We start from the raw sequence: 19,409 nt of genomic DNA, 5'->3' as shown, positions 1-19,409 counted from the left end.
GTTTAACATCAGTTATTTGGAAGGCTTTTACAATACCATTCAAATTCCTAACAATTACAGACCGTTCAACAGAAACCACACCACAACTCTTAGTTCCTGTATTTTGCTGGTAATTCAGCTCTTCCCTTCCCCCCACCAGGTTATACGCAGGATGCACTTTATTCTTTTTAGAAAAGATTACAGGAGGTAATACTACTCCTGGTTGCAAACTACTTTCCTATTTAGAGAAATTACATAAATATTTGATGGCCATTTTGTTGGATCAATAATGCCTGGGTAAGAGTGTCCATTACTGAACACTGCAAGCAAAGCAGTGCTAAAGTAGACTGGAAAACATCCCATTTGATGAAGCTGGGCAGATGTTTCTTCTGCAGAGGCTCAGCAGCAGACACTGGACAGTTATGTAATCTGCCAACAGAAAGAGCTGGGTGCAGCCAAGACGTAAAACAATGCATTTAGCGAAGCTGATAGAAGCGTTTATAGACCAGACTCCCTGAACACACAATCACAGGGGCACCTTTATCATGGGCAATAATCCCTGGGGTATGGCAAATGACCGAGTTACTCAGAAAGATCTAGGCAAACTATAAGACATATCTGTGCTAGTTAAACGAATACCCAACACTGAAAACGACATGGGAAAATGGTGTAGTAGAAATAAGGCAGAACAAGGAAGCAGGACAGCAAGAGAAGAGAGTAACACAAACCAAAACAGAGAAGCTGATCAAAACTAATATATAGGTAACACTTACAAGGAAAAAAACAACAACATTTTACTCACAATGAGGGCAAACAGTAGTCTGTGTGTTTTTCACCACATCTGAAGCATGGGGGCCTTGAATCAAATAGACTAAAAATTCTACCTTGGAATCCCTATGCACTGGCATAGCGAAGGTGGGTGGCTCTCTTCTCCGCTCCCCTGTCCCACGCATGCTCCCACCCCTTCATGTCCCCTGTACCTGTTTAGCTTCCCTGGCAGGAGCAGCATCTCCAACTTGCTGCCAGCACCAGCATCGGCTCTCCCTCTGTCATTTCCTAGTCACAGGATCCCTCTGATGTCATTTCCTAGTCAAAGGTAATGTCAGAGGGGAGCGCCAAGGCCGGCGCAAGCAGCAAGTTGGAGCTGCTGCTCACACCAGCGAAGAGCTAGAGGTATGGTGGGGTGGGGGGAGAAGTGGGAGTGGAGAGGAGGAGAGGTGTCGGCGCCCCCACCAAGATGACACCCTGGGCAGTCCACCCCCCCTGCCTCCCCTTACTATGCCACTGTCCCTATGGGTAGAAATTTCAGGTGTAAAGGGGAAAAGGATAGCGATAGGAGAGCACTACTGTCCGCCTGACCAGGATGAACAGACAGATGCAGAAATTGTCATCAGAAATTAGGGAGGCTAACAAACTGGGTAACACAATAATAATTGGTGATTTCAATTACCCTGATATTGACTGGGTAAATGTAACATCAGGGCATGCTAAGGAGGTAAAATTCCTTGATGAAATCAAGAACCTCTTTATGGAGCAGCTGGTTCAGGAACCGACAAGAAGCGAAGTAATTCTAGATCTAGCTCTTAGTGACGCCAGTGCATGAATTGGTGCAGGAGTTAATGATGCTGAGGCCACTTCATAATAAGATCAGATTTGAAATAATCTCTGGAGTAAGTACACACATATGAAATCCATTACAAAAGCATTTACTGCATTTTTTTGCTCTATAAGACGCACTTTTTCTTCCCCAAAAAGTGGGTGGAAAGAAGGGTGCGTCTTATGGAGTGAATACCCCCACCCCACACACACACACACACACACACACATACCCTTCCCTCCCGGCGATTCAGTGCTGCTCCGTGAATGCCTTTAAAGCTGCAGAGAATGAAAGGATAATAAGAGAGCGTGTAGCAGAGGGCGGTGTAACTTCATTCATACCTAGAAGAGGAGGAGCCAAAGCAAATGCATCCACACCAGCTCTCCTTATAGGAAGGGGAAGGGAAAAGAGGGAGCATAGGTAGAGCGGGTGCTGCAAGCTTTACCTACAGGAAGAGGAAGGGCATGACGGCAAGTATTTCCATCTGCAGGAGGAGGTACAGTATAGAAGGGAGAGAGAAAGGCAAGTTTTTTCCTTCTATGAGAGAGTACAACACTCCATAGCAGTGAGAGGGCGGCTGGATGCGCGCGCACACTTGCACACGTGCTGAAAACCCTGTTTTTTCCATTGCTTGGAGAAATCCTTTGCGCACGATGAGGAAAGGCACAGTGATAGCTGTAGCTACTGTGGCCGGGACACGTGGTGAGAGGGGCTGGGTGCCACTTGGCTGGACAGTAGATAAGTATGTAAATGGGTCCTTACTGGCCTCCCAGCGCTGTTGTAAGTTGGCAGGGAGGGTTGTGCAAGTCCTAGTAGCGGCCCATGCGTGCTTGGTAGTTTCATTTTGCTATCTCCTGTTTTTTACTGTTCGATTTTTCACAAGGGTGGTGAGACTTCGAGTTTGTACTAGCTACCTATACATTTTCTAAGTATTTTGGACAGCCAGAGAAACTAAAATAAGGTATGGGGGAGAATTTGGTGTGGGTACGGGGGCCCTGCCTGCCTGCCTCAGGGTGGGGGGCCCTGCCTAGCTTCTTGCCTAGGGGTGGAGGGCCCTGCCTGTCTCTAGGCCATTAGGCCTGCCTGCCTTCCTGCCACTAGGCCTGCCTGCCCCTTGCCCTGTCTGCCCTGTGCCAGCCTACCACCAGAGGGGGGACAGGATACAGAGCCTAGCAGGAAATGGGGGACAGGATGAAGAGCCTGGCAAGGAATGTGGGGTTCGGTGCAGTGCCTGGCAGGGAGAATTTGTTTCAGAATGGTTTTTTTTTCTTGTTTTCCTCCTCTAAATCTAGGGTGTGTCTTATGGTCAGGTGCATCTTATGGAGCAAAAAAATACAGTAACTTTAAAAAAGAGACTATGATAACATGAAGAGAATGGCATCAAAAAAGACAGGGGAGCAGCTGTAAAAGTCAAAAATTTAGATCAGGCATGAGTGTTATTCAAAATCATCATCCTGGAAGCCCAGACCACATTAATTCCAGATATTAAAAAAGGAAGAAGGAAGACCAAATAGCAGCTTTATACATTACTCAATCTTTATGAACCCAACCATGAGCAAGATTTTTTGGGTTTTTTTAAATTGATACTTTGTTGGATGCAAAAGCAGAAGGCAAGCTGATACAGGGAGGGGTGGCTTTAGCCTGATGCTTAATGTGAGGTCAGATAACTTGGCTACGAGGGTGGGATATGGTAAATTAAATAGATGACAACTACACAAGTTGCTGAAAAAATGGGACATTGTTGATATTTAGAGACCCTTTCAGGCTGATTATACCTATTGCTCAGATGTCCATAATACACACTCAAGAATAGATATGTAGCTAGTTAGCAAAGACATGTTGTCAGAAATAAGTGACACCAAAATAGAGCCCAGGGTGTGGTAAATCACACATGGTAGATCACACCTTGATACATTTTAGCTTGATAATCCAATCTGCCAGATGGGGATAGAGCTATTGGCAGTTGGACAATAGTCTACTCTTAGACCTGACCAACGCACAGCAAATGGAATGAGAGCTTAAGGAATACTTTGAATTTAATGATACTGCAGATGTCACTCAAGAGACATTTTGGGAGAGTCTAAAAGCAGTAATTAGGGGTAAAATTATAGCGTTAGGGTCTCATGTTTGTAAGCTGCATGAACAGAAAGCTGCAGATATCCATATCTTAAATAATAAAATGTTAGCCCGCGCTTGCGCAGTAGCGAAACGTGTTCCCTGATCCCTTTTCTGTCGGGATGTGGCCGCACACTGCGCATGCGCTAGATGGCGCGTTGAGGAGTCATAATGCAGACCTGGAAGAGCGAAGGAAGCCTCACACTGAGCAACTGTATTTACACTGTGCAACGAGCCTCTGCAACGGTCTCGGGTTCCTCTCAGCCCACCCTTCTCGCGGTCTGGCCGGCTACCTTAGTCCTTTGCCGCTGCCACCACCCCCTTCCCTTCCCGTGGTCGACAAACCTCTTGCCTCCAGCAGCCGCCGCAGCACTGTAAACACGCTGCTTCGCGGCCTCTACTGCCTTCATTTGCTCTTCCGTTTCTCTGATGACGGAAGAGCAAATGAAGGCAGCAGAGGCCACGAAGCAGCGTGTTTACAGTGCTGCGGCGGCTGCTGGAGGCAAGAGGTTTGTTGACCGCAGGAAGGTAAGGGGGTGGCGGCGGCAAGGGACTAGGGGAGCTGGCCAGACCGCGAGAAGAGAAAATCGCGTGAGCCACGAAGAGACAGGGAGGAACTGGGAAGAAGGAAGAGGAAGAGGGAAAGGGGCCTGCTTTGGGGTAAGGGTGTGCTTGGAGGCACACAGCTTTGCTTGGGGGGGAGACAGGGAGGAACTGGAGCTGGAGAGGGAAAGGGGCCTGCTTTGGGGAAGGGCTGTGCTTGGAGGCAGACAGCTTTGCTTGGGGGGGAGACAGAAGGGGGACCACAGAGAGACAGGGAGGAACTGGAATGGGAGAGGGAAAGGGGCCTGCTTTGGGGGAGGGATGTGCTTGGAGGCAGACAGCTTTGCTTGGGGGGGGGAGACAGAAGGGGGGGCCACAGAGACACAGTCAGGGAGGAACTGGAGGGCCAGAGGGAAAGGGGTCTGCTTTGGGGGAGGGGTGTGCTGGGAGGCAGACAGCTTTGCTTGGGAGGGGAGACAGAAGGGGGACCACAGAGACACTGTCAGGGAGGAATTGGAGGGGTAGAGGGAAAGGGGGCTGCTTCGGGGGGAGGGGTGTGCTGGGAGGCAGATCATTTTGCTTAGGGGGGGAAGACAGAAGGGGGGCTACGGAGAGACAGTTAGGGAGGAACTGGAGGGGGAGAGGGAAAGGGGGCTGCTTTCTAGCACCCGTTAATGTAACGGGTTTAAAGACTAGTGAAATTATAACACTTAGAACAAGCAAATAAAAGGGGGTTGTCTCGGCAGGATCAGGATTTATGGCTCCAAAAATTACAGATCGAATTACAGGAACTCGAATTGGAGGAGATGAGTGTCAAATTGTAATTACTAAGACAAGAGTATTTTGAAATTGCTAATAAGGCGAGAAGGATGTTAGCTCGTAAGTTGAAAAAGAGGCAGCTTAGAAATTCCACATTGAGAGTCCAAGACGGAATGGGCACTCAATGCATATTTCCTGAACAAATACAGCAAGCCTTTGCCCAGTTCTATCTGGCTCTTCATAAACCAGGTTTTACTATTAAGTTCTATAGAACTTCTAAGCGCTACTTAATTAAACCATTGGTTAGACTACTGAACGGCTTAGAGGAGGGCTCTATTTTGTAGCAGGCATCACAGTTTTGTTAAAGCCAAGGAAGGACCCTACCAGCTGTAGCTCATATTGACCTATATCACTCCTGAATGTTGATTACAAAATCATTATAAAAATAATGGCTAAGAGGCTGCAAGTGTATATGCCACAGCTGGTTACAGATGATCAATCTGGTTTTATTAGAGGTAGACAAACTTTTGATAACTTACATAAGGTATATCATTTTATCTGGCAATCAGGTATGGGGAAGGAATTAGTGTTTATGTTGGGGATAGATGCAGATAAGGTTATCTGTTGGCTCTATCTCCTTCAGCTTTTATCTAAAGTGGGAATAGGAGGTAAGTTTGAGCAGCAGATACACATCATTTATACTGATCCGTTGGCATGTATAAAAATTAATGGCACCTACACTGATAGCTTTATATTGTGGTGGGGAAAACAACATGAATGTGCGCTCTCCCTGGTGCTGTTTGCACTGGGGATGGAACCTCTAGTACAACTGGTACGTCAGAGTGCTGAAGTGTATGGGATAATGGGTGGTGATCAGGAACATAAAATTTTGCTGTTTCCTGACAACATTCTATTTACTTTAGTAGACCCAACCTTCTCAATACCGGAGGTAGTTAACTTAATGGAATCTTATGACAGGATTTAAAGTTAATATGACAAAGTCTGAATTACTTGATTTTACCCTGCAAGAACAAGATCAAAGGTTTATATGGGAAGACTTCCCCTTTTGGTGGGCACATCGTTCTTTGCATTATTTGGGAGTCAATCTAACTAATACCCTAGATAAACTATATTTGGCTAACTATCCTGGGCTGTTAAATAAGATAAGAGACGAGCTGGAAAGATGGCAACATCTCCATGTCTCTTGATTGGGAAGAATACTCAAAATGATGATGTTGCCCAGTTTGTTGTACTTATTCTCTGTTTGCCTGTTTCTATACCCATAGGTTTCTTTAGACAACTTGAAAAAAAAGTATATATTTGGAATATTTTTGGAATATATTTGGAAAAAGAACCCCCTAGGGTGCAAAGGAGGATGTTATATAGACCTAGATGCCAACTTTCAAGCAGCACAACTCTGTATATTGGTCGCTAGAAGTTTGACCACATGAAAAGTTGGATTAGAATGGAGCAATCTATGTTGAAAGGGGCACCACTCTAGGCGGCGCAATGGCTCCCAGTTACTATCCTCTAGGAGCTCACATGTGTAACAAATCCCCTATTAAGATTAATAGTACAACAATGGACTAAAATGTGACAATATTTTGTAAGTAAAGTTTAAGTGAATTCCATTGTTTCTGGAATTGCAGAAATCTATTGGTTGCCTTGGTTAGGTATGCTTAAAATCTGTATGTTAAACATACCAGGTTCCACCATTGAGAGCGAGATGCCTTGGTTAAATCTTTCCAAGAACTGAGGAGAATTTTCAATGCTAGAGTTAACAAGATATCTATCAGAAAAGCATCTTCCGCAGACAAAACACATTCTTTGAGTCATACTCTTTTTTTATTGTTACTTTATTTCTGGTTTTCTTTTATCCCCCTTTTCATTTTATATTACATTTTATATTATATCTTTATTTTGATTCATGCTGACTGATACCTAGTTCTTAGATGCTATTCACAACATGAGTTATTCTGTTCAAGAGTAACTACTATGTTTGCAAAAGTTCCCTTGCTGTTTCATCATAGTTGTATATTTTACTATGTACTTATGTATAACTTACATGTTTTAGTTCATGCATTCATGTATTATCTTTCTATATGAAAACTTTTAATAAATAAACCTTGACTTAAAAAAAATGTGACAATGCTTATTAGGAGATAGAAGCTATTTTGTGAGCATATCTACCATATTGTGTGGGCACCAAATTTCAAACCAGGTGAATTGGATAATGTTTTTAGGAGGTGGGCAGGGCACTCACCCGGTGTCGAGTTTGAGGCCCATACTGTCAATACGCTCATGGGCAGTGTCAATTTTATCAAATAATTGTTGCAACTTTTTATCTATTGCGGCCTCGACAGCAGCCGTGACTTCCGTAATTATCTCTGCTGTCCACGTTGAACTGACCGATGGGATTTTGACAGATTTTGCTCCGACACCATCTTAGTCAATATGAGTCACAGCTGGTAGGGTTCTTCCTTGGCTTCAACAAAACTGTGATGCCTGCTAATCTCCAGGAGTGCTGTGAAACAGAGCCGTTTAGTAGCCTAACCAATGGTTTAATTAAGTAGCTCTTAGAAGTTCTATAGAACTTAATAGAAAAGCCATTAAGGCCTGGGGACTTCCCCACTGGCATATCTTTAATGGCCCAGGAGACTTCTTCCTCTGTAAAGGAGAGGGATAATTGATCTGTTTCTGTAGACAATGTACTGAAGAATAGCAGTATGTCATAACGGGTAAAAGAGGATCGGTTGCATCCGATGTAGGCACTTAATATGAGGCTAGAAAAAAAACCTAGCCTTGCTGACCCAGAAAGTGGATGACTTGGAAAATCAGGCCCAGAGGAATAATTTATGCTTGGTGGGCCTCTTGGAGTGAATTGTAGACACAGAACTCATTGAGTTTCTGGAGACCTGAATCTCTCAATCGCTCTCTTTGGACATTTGCCAAGGGAAGTTCAGAGTAGAATGTGCACACCGTTTGGGGCCTAAGGGCCCAGAAGGCTCCCGGCCCTGAGTGGTCATTTTTAAAATTCTGAATTTTACCCATAAAACAACAATTCTGCAGGCTATTCGGGCAGGCAAAGGACTGCGGCATGAAAACAAGAACATTCTATGCTTCCAGGATTATTCCACTACAGTGTTGGCATGCAGGAGAGAATTTACACCTATTTGTTCTTCTCTGTTTGCAAAGAACATTACATTTGTGCTTCTTTATCCTGCGCGCTTGCAGATTTATCAGAGGGCTGTATGCAGACTTTTGACTCTCCTACAACAGCTCTCAACTTCATGAACACTTTAGGAATTGTTGTGGTCCCACCAGAGGAGCGCCGGCCAAAGATAGTACCTATTGAGGAGCCAGCTGGGGACTCTCAATTCCTAGCATACCCAGACATTGGTCGTGTTGCAGTGCCGTGAGTTTGTGTTGACTGGGTGATCTGAGCTTTGTGGAGAATGTGTTGTAAGTATGCTTGGTGTGGATGAAGGGAGTTTGCATGAGGGTTGGGTGGGTGAGTGATTTGGACAAAGTGTTATGCCTGTTTATTGATGGCGGTCTTTATTTAGTGGAAAATGTCTACCTCAGAGTGGGGCTTTGAGTCCTATAGTATATTTGCAATGGGGCGAGGAAAGGGACGTGCACTGAGAAGTGGGACACTTGGGGGAACTAGTCGGGAATGGGAGCTAGCAAGGATTGGTTTGTACAGGGATGTGGGTGGTTTGGATTGGGGGGGTTAAAGCTCCAGTGTTGGGTTTTTCTTCCTTGAGATGGGGCCTTAGGTGGTTAGTCTTCGAAGTGATGGGTGTGGGAGGTCCAGTGGAGGCTGGGCGTTGGATCCCCGCAACTTATACCAGAATTCTGCAGATTACCATAATATGGAATGACTATGGGTGAATCTGCTTTATGGGTATGTTCGTGGAATATGGCGGGTATTAATTCACCAGTTAAACAAAGTAAGATATTACAAAGTTTGAAAAAAAAAAAAATCAGAGAATGCATATCACCTGTCTCCAGGAACCCAACCGTCAGATAGTGAACATGAAAAATTGGGTAGGAGATGGGTTAAGGAGGTCTACTATTCCACAGGCACCACCCATAGCACAGGAGTAGCAATACTATTGAGCAAGTGTCTGCCCTATACCATACATAAAATTGTTAAAGATGATAAGGTGCGCTATCTGCTGTTACACCTGGACGTTCAGGGCCAGATGGTGCTTGTGAACATCTATGCCCCAAACGTGTTTAGTATGGATTTTTTTTTCCAGTAACTGATAAGTCTACATGAACCATTCTAACATCTCCCCATTCTTGACCCAGAACTGGATCATATGGGAGGGGTTTCCCCTGTGGATAACAGATTGGTGCAGGGCTTTAAGCAGTTTTGCCGGTGGTTGATGTCTGAAGACTCTATCATCCATTAGATAAAGATTATACGCATATGGCCTGTTCATATCCAACCATATCTAGTATTGACTATATTTTGGTCACTTCCTCCTTTTTCCCCTCGCATGGCCAGATAGGAACACCTACCCTTTCAGACCATGCTGTGGTATGGTTGGAGGTGCAAGGCATACAAATTGGAAACCAGCCTGGCCAGTGGAGATTTCCTCGCTATTTGTACTGGGATCAGCACTATAGGGCTCACATACTTAAATGACAGGAACAATTTCTTGAAGATAATGCCTGTTCCATCCCAAATCCAGTATTATTATGGGAAACAGCCAAAGCAGTCCTTCATGGGGAAACTATAGCATACGTAGCTAGGAAAAAGAAAGAATATTCCAGGGAATTGTTATATTTACGACAATGGATTAAATGGATTATTGTTACATTTACATCAATGGATTAAAACTAGAAATCCAATTGATAAAGACCTGCTTCAGGTAGCTCAAATCACACTCAATGTTAAACTTCATGAAAAAACTATGCAGTCCCAACAATATCATAAATATCGATTTTATAAATACGGCAATCGTACTTTTAAATTATTGGCTCGCTTAGCACACCCTAGGCAGGGCCAACATTTTTTTAAAGAGATGTTACAAAATAAAATTTCATTACGGATAGGGATTGCCTGACTGAGATTTTTCTTAATCATTTCTGGGAGTTCTACTCTAGGAAAATGTCTTTTCCTAGTGCCTTAAGACACAGAAAGGTACTACAGACAGGTGTATAAAGATGCAAGCAAAGTTTATTTTAAACAAACAGATTGTTGCGTACAGATAGGGCACTTTATACAGAATATGGGACCCAACATGGTCCATGTTTCAAGCAACACGTCTTCTTCATGGGTCCCATAAAATGGTCATAACAAAGGACACGCAAATATGTTTGACCTGTATGATGTGTACTTTTATGATGATGAATGTACCCGCTGGTACTACTGCTTTAGGCTTCTCCAGCGGTACATTCATCATCATAAAAGTACACATCATACAGATCAGGCTTATTTGTTGCATGTCCTTTGTTACCACCATTTTATGGGACCCCTGAAGATGTGTTGTTCGAAACACGGACCATGTTGGGTCCCATATTCTGTATAAAGTAGTTATCTGTACGCAACAATCTGTTTGTTTAAAATAAACTTTGCCTGCATCTTTGTACACCTGTCTGCAGTACCTTTCTTGTCTTTGGTTCACTGCATTTTTACTGCAGATTTGTTGGATTTTCTTTTTTGTCCTTGTTCTTCTAGTGCCTTAACATCTTACCTTTGTTCTCTATGATTGCCCCCAACTTACGGAGGAGGAGGGCCACCTCCTTCACAGGCCTATTATGGCCCGGAAAATTTGGGAGGCTATAAAAGAATCTCCGCTGTTGAAAGCTCCTGGACCCAATGTTCTCCTCTCTGAATTTTATATAATCATGTAGGATCAATTTGCTTTGCCTTTGGAGGCTTATTTTGCCCTGGTCGTGTTTGCAAAAAAATTTCCCCACTCATGCTAACTGTGCCCATATAGTGCTGATCCCTAAGCCAGACAGGAATCCAGGATTTGTGGATTCCTACCGGCTGATTTCCCTGATAAACTATGAATTCATATTAATGGCAAAAATTTTAGCTCTTCTCGTTTGTCCTCTCAATTGCTGGGACTGATACATCAGGACCAGGTTGGTTTCGTCTAGGGGAGGCATGCAGTATGGAATGTAAGGAAGGTGATGGCAGCTTTAGAAAACAGCGTCACTCATGATCTTCCGGCCATGTTAATCAGTCTAGACGCTTGTAAAGCATTTGAATGTGTGGTTTGCGAATATCTCTTTCCAGTTTTGGAGAGCTATGGCATTGGGGGGGGGAGGGCGCCTTTTTAGAGAAGGTCAGGACTTTGTATATTAACCCCAGTTCAGCAGTATTGGTCAATGGAAAGGTGTCCAATTATTTTTCGGTGGAAAGGGGTGCACAACAGAGTTAACCCCTGTCGTCTTTATTGTTTATTTTACCCATGGAACAAACCATTGCTGGGAACATCATGGGCATGCCAGTGGGGAATGATGAGGTATGATGTTTGGCATTTGTTGATGACATTCTTCTGTTTTTCACCCAACTCCAGAGGTCTTTTCAGAGGGTTTTGCAATTAGTAAAGCAACATGGGAGTGTGTCAGGTTTGGAGCTGAATGTGGAGAAATCGGAAGCTTTGCCTTTTAAAGGGTATAATTATGCAGATTGCTCTACACCCTTTCCCCTATGGAAAGTTGCACATTGACTTAAATATCTGGGGGTTTACATCACCAGTGACTTACTGAAAGTTTATAATGAAAACTTTTCAGTTTTATTGGGGAAAATGCAGGACTTACTATTCCTTTGGACCAAATATCCTTTGACCTCATGGGGTCGCATAGCATTGTTTAAAATGGTACTGTTTCCAAAATGGGTGTATGTGATGCAGACTTTTCCAATGTATGTAACTAATAGGGACCTTGGAAAATTTCAGAAGATTTTAAGAAATTTTCTCTGGAACAATAAGAAGCCCTGTAAAAAACTCAAGCAATTGTTTTTGCCGGTGGGGAGAGGAGGTTTAGCATTTCCTGACTTACGGATATATAATATCACCTGCCTAATGAAACATTTAGTAGATTGGATAAAGAACACTCAATACTACACTCCTGTACTTCTTGAGAAACAATTAATGTCTCCAACACAGTTACTTTATTATCTTCATGCCTGAAAGCCTCACAGGATTTTTCCTACTTGCAGACATCCCATATTGAAATCTATGCGACTGCAATTGCCATCCAGCTCTACGATTCTATTACAGTTGATGGGGTAACTTGGATTTTAATCTTGATACCACTAAAACACCTGAAAAGATGGCTGAATACTGGCCTATGCTGTGTGGGATCTGGTGTCTGATCAAGGTACACTGCTTCCTTTCCAAGATCTACAAGTTGCGAGACACTTACAAGAGAGGGACTGGCTCCATTATTACCAGATCTCACACTATATTCATTCAGTCTTTGGACACCAACACCCTGAATAAAGACATGGATAACATTGTATGGGAAACTCTTACTTTATGTCACCAAACTAAAGCCAGCCTATCTTTCTATCAGGTCAGTTTGGGCAGCTTTAGTGCCCCTTGGGATTACGATGCTTTGGCGGAGATTTGGAATCAGGACTTTCCTCCTCAGGAGCAGATCTCGGGAGATGGATTACAGCTTCTTATGAAATATCAGACCCTATCAGTTGCTCTCCAAGAACTGCACTATAAATTCCTCCTATGCTTATATATATCTCTGTATCATGCCTCTGTTTCTGGCTTTGCTTCTCATGCTCAATGTCTTAAATGTCAATCTACTCCTTTTGGTTTGCTTCATATGATTTGGTCATGTGAGAGGATACAAACATTTTGATCCTTTGTTGGATTATATTTACAAACCATTTTGCATAAAATGATCCCCTTGAGGGCGGATCTTCCACTTTTTCCCAGGTTCACTCTCTGGGACTAAGGGAGGGGAATTTGCTGTTGCAAAAAGCTTCTTAATGGCTAGAAAATGTATTCTTTTACTGTGGAAACAATCTGAAACTCCTACTATCACTCTCTGGAGAAATGAAATGTTTACATTGTTAAAATTGGAATACTTGGATGTAAAAAGGGGTACACTAGGTCAGTGAAGAAGGCTTGTCATCTGGGCCCCTGTCTGGGATGGTTTGTCACACAGAGCCTGTAGTGCTCTGCTGAATTCTTGACACTGGAGTGCTAGGGAGGTGGGGGAAGGTTTTTTTTGTTTTTTTTCTGGGTTTGGTCTCAAATTGTATCTTTAAGGCTACGTGAAGAAACCACGCAGATATCTGTTCTATTACTGAACTTCTTGTAATGTTTTTGTATTTGGAATATTTAATTCAATAAAAACTTTATATATAAAAAAATAGAAAGCAGAGAGTAATCTAATCTAATCTAATCTAATCTGGTATTTGTGAGTCGCACTATGCTTACTGAGGTTCAAGGTGACTTACAGAAGGAAAAGGAGACATATTTATAGAACTAATAGCCCAAATCATGTAACCTAACATTTAATTATACAATTATAAAGTAGGGGAGGAAAAGCCTCAGGGCACAGTCCGGGGGCTAGATGCACAAAACACAGTCGTTAAAGACTATGTAACGTTAAAAATTTTATCTTATGCCTGCTGTGCATTTTAAAGTAGAGAAGTCCAAGTAAATCTGACCTTGAAAAAGACTTCAACTCATTAACCCCCCTCCTTTTTACAAAACATAGCATGGTTTTTAGCACCGGCTGCAGCGGTAAGAGCTCTGACGCTCATAGGAATTCTTATGAGGAGGAAAGTCAGAGCTGATACTGCCGTGGCTGGCACTAAAAACAACACTAGGTTTTGTAAAAGGGGGGGAGGAAGTGTAACTAGTGCTAGTAGAGTTCTCACAAAACTACATGTATAACAAGTTTGCAAGCAAATGATTTGCACAGAGGTTCGCCGTAATCCCGTCCGATCAGTCATTGTGAGAGCAACTTTGACACATATGCAGAGCCAGTTTGGGGAAGTCCAAACAACTGAGTGGCAGGGGCTTTTTTCTTTTTTTGAATGTGGCAGATATTGTATGTGTAACCACCCCCCCCCCCCCCAATAAAAGACCCTAGTATCAATAAATCGGAAGGAGGGATGCCCACTTCCTCCTGCCACCACGAATCTCCCCCGCACTGACCCTCCCACAAGGACCCCACCAGACCCTTCCCCTCTCTTTCCCCAAAAATCGGCAGGAGGGATAGCCACTCCCTCCTATCACTGTGAACCAACTGCCCCCATGCCCCCCCAACCTACCTCTCCCCTCCCCTTCCTAAAAATAAAAAAAATCAGCAGGAGGGATGCCCACTCCCTCTTGACACCAGATGCCCCCCAAACCATCCCCCACACCCCACACCTCAAAAAATAGATGACAGCAGGAGGGATGCCCAGTCCCTCCTGCTCACAGGCCTGTCACTCCAAAATGGCAGGCCTTCCCCTTCCCAGTGCATCCTGGGATGCACAGGAGGAGCCTTAAGCTTCTGAGCCAATATGGGCCTTAGGCTCCTCCCTCTGTATCCTGGGATAATATGAAGGAAAAATAGATAAAGTGTCTATTACAACAGTATACACGAGAAGGATGTAAAGAAAATATATTGCTGATACCTTATCCTAGTAAGGCTCTGTCGATGCTTTCCTAATATCACAGCACAATGCTGGAGGTAGTGTGGAGACCAAGGATCCATGGGTTATATTTGGTGGATTTGTTCAAAAGAAAAGGCCTACTGGAAACTGGTACAATTTCAAATCTGGGTTTGGACTGAGTATCAGGCACCACTAGTGGCGTAGTGAGGAAGATTGGCGCTTGGGATGGTGGCACTCAGCATCGCCTTCTACTCTTCCCTGCCAAATGAGCCCCCCCAACTTTTCCTCACCGCTTGATCACCTCCCTGCCCTCCCCCACCCTCCGTGTACATCTTGAAATGTTCGTTGGCGTGAACAGCATCTTCCACTTGCTTCTCATACCAGGCTTGGCTACCTTCTGATGTCACATCCTAGTCCTACAGCCAGGAAGTGATGTCAGAAGGGAGCTGAGGCTGGTGCTAGCAGCAAGTGGAAGATGCTGCTTAAGCCGGTGAACATTTCAAGTGGTACGTGGGGAGGGGGGGGGGTGGCCTGCAGAGAGGAGGAGAGGTGTTGGCACCAGTGCCACGCAGGAAGATGATACCTGGGGTGGTCTGCCCTCCACCTCTTACTATTCCACTAGGTACCAAGCAATCTTCTTAGTTAACAGAATGATCCCAAATATGCTTACAGCTTAGGATAAATTGATTTGGCATTGTTCAAGTGTGGCTAGATTCACTTTAGTGCGATATTGGAGGGAAACAGAGGTTCCTTCCCTCCATGGCTGGATAACAATGATATGGTATATACACAATATGGAGAAGTTAGTCACACAAAAATTTTTACATTTGCACCAACAGGGAGCCTCAAGAATTAATGGCCGGAAATGTTCTAGTTAGTAGACTGGGAATCTGCATCCCCTTAATCTATAAAAGAGTTGGTAAGACTTACTTTACTCTACTGTGGTTTGTTTGCTGTTATGTTTAGGGATTTTAGCTCCATCACCAACCCCCCCCCCCCCCCCACCCCCGCTCCCACCCCTTTTTTTTTTTTTTTTCAGAACAATTTATTGAACGACAAAGTACACACAAACAGAGCAACATTTTCAGTATGCAGAGCACAAAACAACAAACCACCAGAATAGGCGGAGACAGTCAGAGTCCGGGCTGGGTTCTTTTACCCAGACTCAGCCAAACCCCACCCTACAGTAAATCCCCCCACCCCCCTTCTCACCCTTAACCCACTGGCAGTATGGGTACTACTGGCTTCTGCAGCCATTTGAGTACTTGGCTTTTAATCAGAGGGGTAAAGTATCCAAATAAGACACCCAAATGGACAAGAGCTTACTATGATGATGAGAAAACCGAGTTGACAGGGATTCCCAGACCATGAGAAGCTGGAATTTATTGCGCTAATACGAAATGGTGGGTGGGAAGTCCTGAAGCCAATGATTTAGAATACATTTCTTACCCACTATATAGCCCTTGTGGATAAGTAAAGAATCACCGGCAGAGAACCCACCCAGATAACCCTTAGCCAAAAAGAGGATCCCCTCAACCTGAGATGGAAGGGCATAGCCCACCAGGGTCTGCAAATAACATCAGACCTCCAGCCAAAAGGCATCAATAACTGTACAAGACCAAAGACCATGCGCTAGAGAATTATCAACCCGGTGGCATTTCAAATACGCAGAGGTAGCGGCACACCCAAAATGAAAAGCCTGCTTCTGGGAAATATAACCCCGATGAAGGACTCGAAATTGACATTCTTGGAGCTCAGCACTCTGCACTACCCAAGGGATCTGCTGCACCAGAGAAGATAGGGATGCCACCCAAGAGCAGCAGCCCAAGTGCCAAGTCCACAGAGACAGAAGCTGGTGATAGTCCCTCCGCGGCTGCAGAGCCACCAGCTGGCGATGGTATTGAAACACCAAGAGCCAATCCCAATTATCATCAAAAAAGAAATCTTGCAAAATGACCAAAAAGGTATGCTGTAGAGACTCCCTGGGCAGAGTAGCAACGTTATGAGCGAGCTGCCGGTACACACAATGATCCAGAACACTCAGGGACCAGGACGCCTGGAGAGCCGGGAAAGGAGAAAGACTCCCATCCGCCTGAAGGAAATGCCCCAATTACATAATCCCTTTTGCACCCATTATTTAAAAACAACATTATCTTGACCCGGACAAAAGGCCATGTTACCAACTATGGGCAGTAGAACCGAGCTAGAAGACGATTGTCCCCCAAATCGCAACAAACACCTCCAAGCCCTGTGCAGCGGGCAAACCAAACAGCTATGAGCCTCAGGACACAACTGCGGCTTCCCATCCCAATGTAATAGATAGGGCAAAGCTCAGGGAAAAAAATAATCGGTCTCCAGGGCAACATACGTATATTGAGAACAAGTAAAAAGAGAGGCCTTCAAGTGGCGAAGCAAACAGGCCAAATTATAAAGATGAACCGAGTAAAGCCCGAAGCCACCCGTAGCCCAAGATCCGTAAAGAAAATTACTGTTCATCTTACCTTTCTTGCTCCCCCCCCAACAAAAGAAAAGAATCGATCTCTGAAGACTGGCCAGGTCTTTTTTCAAAAGGAACAAGAGAAGTGTCTGTAACAGATATAACCACTTAGGAAAGACAACCATGTGAAATAGATGAACACGACCCATCAATGAGGGAGGAAGATTCATCCAGCAACGCAGGAGCCCCTTAGGGCCTTATACCGATTGAATGTAGATCGTTTGTTGACTGACACTAACATCCACTGACAACTGAATACCAAGGTAATGAAAGGAACGATCTGCCCAGCGCAAGTGGAATCCGGGTCCTCGGCCCTCCTGCAGGGAGTACAGAAAAGCGAGAGCCTCCGACTTTTGATGATTCAGACGAAATTCCAAAAAATCCCCATACTCCCGAAAACTCTCCAAAAGCCCCCTTTTTTTATTGTTTGGAGAGAGAGAATTATGAAAATAGTTAAAAGTTCCACTTAGCCGCTAGCCTTTGTTATTTCTCTATTATTTGTAGGATTGAGGAATGGGAAAAGTGTTAACAAGTGTAATAGTTTGTTATTCTAGCATTGTTGTGAACAGATGTTAAAATGTGTTGCTGAAACTTCGTGATGCTCTAAAAAGACTTCTGAAAACAGTAAATAAAAAATCTTTCCAAAATGCAGAGGAAATACTTATTTTAAAAACACCCCCCCACACACACACATATACTGTAGATTGTAACTCACCATGCCTTTACTGCGAGACTCTGGAGTGCGCAAATCAGCAATTATAGCAGTGGATAAGCTGACATTGCCTTTGCTTATTCCACCTATCGCCCGAGAGAGAAGGAAAACTGCAAAACTCCTGGAGACTGCCCACAGGGCATAGGATGTTATCAGCCCCACCTGGAGAACAAGAAACTTTTGCATGAATATAAGCCTTATTCTGACAGGCTTCCAGTTCATGAAATTGGTACTTAAAGAGCACAAGCATATTCATTATATTGCATTTATCATATTTTTGTTGTATGATTGCTTTTATAATGGTGTTAAATGTTTATATTCTGATACTGTTTCATGTTAGTCCTCTTACTAGAATTTGACTTGCCTTCATGCAGTTCACCTCATTGATTGTATTAATTTTATTTTTGTTTATTTTACTGTTTTTATGCTATTAACAAAACTAGAAGCTTTATGTTGTCCGATACCCCATCTTGAATGAATCTCTTCATAAATACAATAGTCCATCGAGTTTTATATAGGTCAGCCCCGGCATGTTTTGATGCATTGTGGGAGATCTATAAACCAGGAAGGACACTAAGATCAAAGGGGGGATGAGATTAACATCAATTAAGGAAACAGGAGTTTGATATGTGACTTCAAAGACAAAAATTTTTTGTATTGCTGCTGGTGTACATCTGTGGAACAATCTGCTTGGACATCTGAGATTGTGCACAGATTGTGGTCAACTAGAGAATGACATGGTGGTTGTTACCCGTGGCTAGCTGCGAGTAGCCGCGGGTAACCCGTCGAAATGGGGAAAGAAACTATAGGGGTCGCTGTGGGGACGGGGACAAGGCCATTCACTGCCCTGTGGAGCGGTGAATGGTCTTGTCTCCGCAGTGAGGCAATCAAGGATTGTGCGGCCCAGCAGCCCCCACCCGCCCAATCGCAGTGCTCCGCCATCTCCCTCCCTCCACTTCACCTTAGATGCTGAGTCTGCCGGCTTTCTTTTTTGTGCGGCTGCTCGAGTTGTTCAATCATCTCCTCTGCTGCAACTTCCTGTTTCTGATTGCATCAGAGCAGAAGACTGAACAACTGAGCAGCTGCGAGTGCGCGGCTTTTTGAACGCATGCGGATGGGCGAAAAAGAAATCTGGCAAACTCGGCATCTAAGGTGAGGTGGAGGGAGGGAGATGACGGAACGCTCACACTAGGAAGGAGGGAGTGAAAGGGAAAGAGATTCTGGGCCAAGGGGATGAAGAGGGAGAGAAAGAAACCCACAGCAGGAAAGAAAGGGGAGGACAGGCAGGTGAGCCAGATGCTGGAAGCGGGGAGGGGGGGGAAGAAGCTAGATGGGGTTGAAGAGAAGAGACACATTGGTGTGGAAGAGGAAGAGAGGGGAAATCTGGACACAGGAAGGTAACAGAAACAGAGGGGAAATTATGTGCATGGGGGCATAGGGACAGAGACATAAAGGGGACATACATGCCATGGGGATGGTATATGGACACAGGGGGGGGCAATGCCAGATACATAGGGGAGATATTAGAAATGGGGAAAATAGGAACACAGAAGCGAGATTGTTTGGGGACCGAGCTCGCAGACTCCAGCGACTTGCACAAATTACATTGTAA

The 19,409-nt window shown here is 44.2% G+C and overlaps 1 protein-coding gene across 2 annotated transcripts in view; it reads right to left on the bottom strand.

The window, feature by feature from the left end:
* The window catches only part of MFSD10 (major facilitator superfamily domain containing 10), a 134,904-nt gene that overhangs the window by 92,628 nt on the left and 22,867 nt on the right, over positions 1-19,409 (bottom strand). For both annotated transcript variants that reach the window (XM_033950473.1, XM_033950482.1), the window contains exon 4: positions 17,801-17,959. In XM_033950473.1, the coding sequence (XP_033806364.1) occupies positions 17,801-17,959 (159 nt within the window). The remainder of the gene's footprint in view (positions 1-17,800; positions 17,960-19,409) is intronic.

The sequence above is a fragment of the Geotrypetes seraphini genome, chromosome 1 (genome assembly GCF_902459505.1).
Source record: "Geotrypetes seraphini chromosome 1, aGeoSer1.1, whole genome shotgun sequence".
Taxonomy (NCBI): Eukaryota; Metazoa; Chordata; class Amphibia; order Gymnophiona; family Dermophiidae; genus Geotrypetes; species Geotrypetes seraphini.
The sequence above is the reverse complement of the archived record's forward strand: the minus strand, read 5'-3'. Positions and strand labels throughout refer to the sequence as shown.